The sequence below is a fragment of the Mus caroli genome, chromosome 14 (genome assembly GCF_900094665.2).
Source record: "Mus caroli chromosome 14, CAROLI_EIJ_v1.1, whole genome shotgun sequence".
Taxonomy (NCBI): Eukaryota; Metazoa; Chordata; class Mammalia; order Rodentia; family Muridae; genus Mus; species Mus caroli.
Window position 1 is genome coordinate 45,946,120 of NC_034583.1, and position 5,136 is coordinate 45,951,255.

Genomic DNA, 5,136 nt, shown 5'->3' on the forward strand with positions numbered 1-5,136 from the left:
ATGCTGGTGGGGAGAATGGCTGCTTTGATGGGCTCTCCAAGCCAACGGTCAATGACGTGATTAGACGGGAGGTCAGCTCCAATTTCAAGAGCTACACAGAGAAAGAAAAAGGACACCTATTGCTGAGCAGGGAGCCCACCTTACCTGGTGCAAATTTTTTCCCTTCTGTTGAGCAAGGGGAAAGCAGCCAAAATACTCAGCTCACACATGGAACTCACTTCGTTCTCCTTTTCTCAGACAGGTTCTCACTGTATAGCCTTGGGTGGCCTAGGAGCCACAGAGACCCACCTTCCTCTGTGTCCCATGTTCAGGGAATAAAGGAATATGAAAACAGAATGGCCATGGCTGGTTCTGTTTTTCGAGTGGGTCTCAGGTAACCCAATGTAGCACTGAGCTTTCTGTAAACTCCTGATCCTCCTGCCTCCACCTCCTAAGAGGTGGAACTGCAGGCATATGCCACTACATCTATGTGTTCTATGGATCTACTTAGGGGCTTCACGCATCTAGACAAGCAAGTGCTCTACCAACTGAGTTACACCCCCAGCCTCATGAAATTGTTCGTTTTTTTAAGATTCACATTCATTTTTATTCCTTATGTGTGAGTTGTGTATATGTGCCATGTGTGTGCAGTTCCCCATGGAGGCCAGAAGAGGGCACCAGATCTCCTGGAGCTAGAGTTAATATGCAGTTTTGAGCAACCCAGTGTGGATCCTGGTATCTCAACTTTGGTCCTCAAAAATAGAGCAACAAGAACTCTTAAACACTGAGCAGTCTCTCTAGGCCTGAAACTGCTAATTTTTCTTTTTAAAGCCATGGTCTTTCTGTGCAACCCTGACTGTCCTGGAATATTCTAAACTGCCAATTCTTACTTTTGTTTGAGATAAGGTCTCTCTGTATTGGCTTAACTGCCCTGGAACTTAATCTGTAGACCAGGCTGGCCTCAGACTTGTAGAGACTTGCCTGCCTCTACCTCCTAAGTGCAGGGACTAAAGGCGTGCGCCACCACTGCTTGGCTTTTTTTTTTTTTTTTTTAATTTAAAAACAAGGTCTGTCGACATAGTCCTGGCTACCCTAGAACTCACTATATAAACAAGGCTAGCTTTAATTACATTCACAGAGATCTATCTGCCTCCACTTCCCATGTTCTGGAATGAAAGGTGGTGGGCCACCACGCCCAGCCTGTTGATTCTCATTTCTAGGAGGCCGCTCATATCTCAGAACCCTTGTGGACTTACCTACTGCAATTCTCTTGCTATAGTCACACAGAGTCCGAAAGTTATGCCACCTGCCCAGAATCAGAAACAAAGAATGAGCCTGTCAGGGGCATATGGCCTATAACTCAGGAAGGCGCCCCACCAGTTCCCCATAGCCCTCACCCCACCCCATGCAGTACAGCAGCAAAAGGAGACATACCACATCCATGTCTTCTCTTCTCCACTGTACTCCTCTGTGTGTGTAGTCGGGGCATTCTCAATTACATCATCTCTCAGGTCCTCTGGGGCCACCAAGGGCACCCGCATCCAGAACATGGAAGAGTGGTGGCCAGTGTGGATGTGGTTGGTCAGAACTCTGGCCAGATTCGTGTTATCTTCCTGATTAAGGGGCAATAGGAAAGCTGGAAGACCCAGATACGCTCCAAAATTCAGCTCCTGTAACATAGCCTGAAACACAGGACAAGAGAAAACAATTAAGAGCTAGGAACCCAATACTTAGGGTAGGGAGCAGCAGAAACTGGCTCTGACATTGTAGCCTAGGCTGTTCTGGAATTCTCTATATAACTCAGCTTGACTTTGAATCTGAGGCAGTCCTCACTCACTCTCCCCTTTTTTTTTTTTTTGGTTTTTTGAGACAGGGTTTCTCTGTCTCTGTGTAGCCCTGGCTGTCCTGGAACTCACTCTATAGACCAGGCTGGCCTTGAACTCAGAAATCCACCTGCCTCTGCCTCCCAAGTGCTGGGATTAAAGGCGTGTGCCACCGCTGCCCGGCTCGCTCCCTCTCCTGAGTGCCAGTATTACAGCTATAAGCTGCCATACTGAGCTAGAACCAAACCCTTTGGAAACAGGATCTTGGATTACAGCCCTAACTGGCCTGGAACTCAGTGATCTGCTGAGCTGGAGATGTACCCCCTGCTGAGATTATAGATGTGAACCATCACCTATATATAGTTCCAGACACTTTTAACTGTACTCTGATTTACCAGGTTACTCTCCTAACCTAGTTTAGTGACAGAACTAATTTTTTCCTTTTCTTCTCCTGGCATGGAATCTCAATCCTCCCTCATTATCTTCCTGATGTGGGAATAACCTCCCAACGCTTGAGATTGCAGATAGGTGCCCCAACACCCAGGTCAGGCCTAACCTTTAAAGGGATCCCACGAAGAAATTAAACTGCCTTACCGCTTCAGAGTTCCTTCGGATCTTCTCCACTTTTGAGTCTGGATGAATCCATGGAGAAAGCTTTCCCACAATTAGCGTATTCCAGTCTGCATCCCCCACCCAAGAGAAGACAAAGACTCAATGGGGGTTGGCATGTTCTTGATCAATTTCTAGTTCTCAGCAGAGAATAAAGAGTAGAGATGAAAGACAAGACTTTTTGTCTCTGATATAGGGATAGCCTGATGAAGAATAGGGGACTGCAACTTTTAGAAAGGAAAGAAAAAAAAAAAAAGAGTTCTCTATGTCATAGGGGCTAACCAATATATAACCAAGTCAGAGGAGAAGGAGAATTAAGTCCTATAAAGCAGAAGATATTCCTGCCTCTAATAATTAAGGGGCACAGAGGATGGTCCCTACCCCTTCCTGACAGCAGTAGGTCTGATCGTGTCTGGGGGCCAGGCCGACTCTTAGCAGGTTCCTGAATGAACTCCCTCTTGAAACGCGGGTGGAAGACAGGCATGCAGAGGAAATCAAACCTACAACCGCGACAGACCCAGAATCATCATGTAAAGTGAGGGCCCAGAGATCCAACCGACTAGATTTAATATCTTGATTTTGCACAGTTCCATAAAGCCACCAGTCACCCCCACGGGCTACGGAGTTCAGCCCATTTTGGGGCACATCACTTTCACTACACTGTGCATCAATTTCTTCCCAAAACACAATCATGGAAAGATGAACGAGAAATGGACATCCAAGCCAAGTAGCTTTCTTTCTTCCCTGACTTCACTGGCTTCCCAGGACTGTCAAAGTTAGACTTGACCCAACACTGCCCATGCCTCCCCAAGCCAGATTAAACTCTTCTCTCGATTGCCTCCTTATACTTCTCTCTACTCTCAGATAAACCCAGTCTTCAAGGCCCTAGAAGGAATGACTGTGCGTCCCTTTTATATTTTACCCTAGAACTCCCCTGATTTTTTAACTCGGTGACCACACGCCCCTCCCGCCCCCCCCCCCCCCGAGTTTCATCCTCTCGTTCTTAGGGCTGAAGTCTTCACCACTCAAGGAGTAAAGGTGTCTCAAGCCCTCATCCCCTGCAGGGGACTAGTCTGCCCTCCTTGTTCCCCAAATTTGGATCCCGCATTCCTCTGGCGGAAGTCCGGCCCTCACCCCTGCTTGGCCACAGCACCCAGTGTATCAGCTATTTCGGGGACGCAATTCAGGTCCCTCCCGCTGGACACGCGGCTGCCACCAGCACCTCCGACTGCCATCGCCGCCATCTTTTCCCTCGCGCGGCCCACGCTGGGATTCCTTGATACTAGAGGCCAATCACAAAGCGGTGAACAGTCCCCGAGAGGCGGGACAAGTCGCCTTAACAACCAGAGCGTCTTTACAGCTCCAGAGCGGAGGCGGAGGGACCAAGCCGCTGCTCCCACCAATCCGCAATCCGAACAGTGACGTGGGCGTGGCTCCCCACCAATGACAGACTCTCATTGGTGACGCTCAGCAATCTCCCAGAATGCCCAGTCCATTTGTAGCACTCTAGTGAGACTACAGGTCCCAGGAGCCCTGCAGAAAAACCTGAAGTATCTTTATTGGGCGGCACTGAAATGTCTGCGGGCCAGTGGCGCAATGGATAACGCGTCTGACTACGGATCAGAAGATTCCAGGTTCGACTCCTGGCTGGCTCGTTGGGACTGGTACTCCTTTATTTGCATCCCTCGCTAATCTAATCATCTCTCAATGTTGCGAGTTTGAAAATGTTTTTCTTTCCTTGTCCCTCAACCTGTTTATATCCTCCGCTATCTCTTCACGCTGCAGTTTTCAGGTCTTAGTTTGGTTCTATTTTACACCCGTCTAATGCTGGTCTTTCTCATTCCTCTCTTCAAAGCTGTTTCTTGTATAATCAAGTTATTCTGAGCATGAAAATTTTGGTGAATGGACTGTTAAAATGAGCTTTGTCTCATTGCTATGCTACACTTAAAAATAAACTGGAGTAAGTCATCCACTAATCCCTAGTGATTCTGTCTCAGACACAGATGTCAATAAACATCTTCGAGCACTCACACCCATCAGAGGAAGGAAATTCACAAGAAATTACAGTCTCCAGGAACCTTGAAACTGCTTGGCAGGGGGTGGGGGTGGGAGCTGGGGGTGGGGGTATGAGACTCTACGTTTCCCCTTCTTAACAGCTGCTCGATGCGAAGAAAAGGAAATGAAGAGCAAGGAAAGACCTAGGAAGGAAAATGGGAAACATCTCTGAAGGCAACAAGCCCACAGATGTTGACGACCCTCCAGCCAATCTGATGGAGGTGAGGTATTTTCCCAGCTAAGTTCCCTCTTCCCAAATGACTCGCCTTGTATCAGATTGATTTAAAAAAACAAAACAAAACAACCACCTAAAAAAACAAAAACAAAACAATCAGGATAACCACAACAGGAGTCATTGACAGAATTCAGGGACTAGCTAGCAAGGAGCCAGGAGGAAAAAAAAATAGTAATAGGGGTGACATCCATCATTTTGTCCTTGCAGTGGGAACTGTCAGGGAGAGTCAGATCTGGGGACTGGATATGCTGAACTGGTCGTCTAGAGAGTGCTGTGTAATAGAGGGTTGTATGAACCAAATGACGTGAACCAGACAATATTTGGACGTTTCTAGAAGAGAAGTCTTAACTAGTGAGATCAGGGGTTCTGGAGGACCGTGTCTTAGCAATACAGGAAGGATGTGGGTAGGATGCACTCTTAGGTGTCATGTGAAAG

The 5,136-nt window shown here is 47.5% G+C and overlaps 1 protein-coding gene and 1 non-coding gene across 2 annotated transcripts in view; one reads left to right on the top strand and one right to left on the bottom strand.

Annotated features, from left to right (window-relative positions):
* The window catches only part of Prmt5 (protein arginine methyltransferase 5), a 9,516-nt gene extending 5,852 nt beyond the window's left edge, over positions 1 to 3,664 (bottom strand). Inside the window, exons 1-3 of the mRNA XM_021181851.2 lie at positions 3,546 to 3,664; positions 2,793 to 2,911; positions 2,397 to 2,482 (exon numbers count right to left, since the gene is read on the bottom strand). Of these exons, the coding sequence (XP_021037510.1) occupies positions 2,397 to 2,482; positions 2,793 to 2,911; positions 3,546 to 3,655 (315 nt within the window). The 5' untranslated portion in view covers positions 3,656 to 3,664. The remainder of the gene's footprint in view (positions 1 to 2,396; positions 2,483 to 2,792; positions 2,912 to 3,545) is intronic.
* Positions 3,665 to 3,993: 329 nt separating this feature from the next.
* Positions 3,994 to 4,066, top strand: Trnar-acg. Its single transcript has one exon. It is a non-coding gene; the product is annotated as a tRNA-Arg (tRNA).
* Positions 4,067 to 5,136: the final 1,070 nt, after the last annotated feature.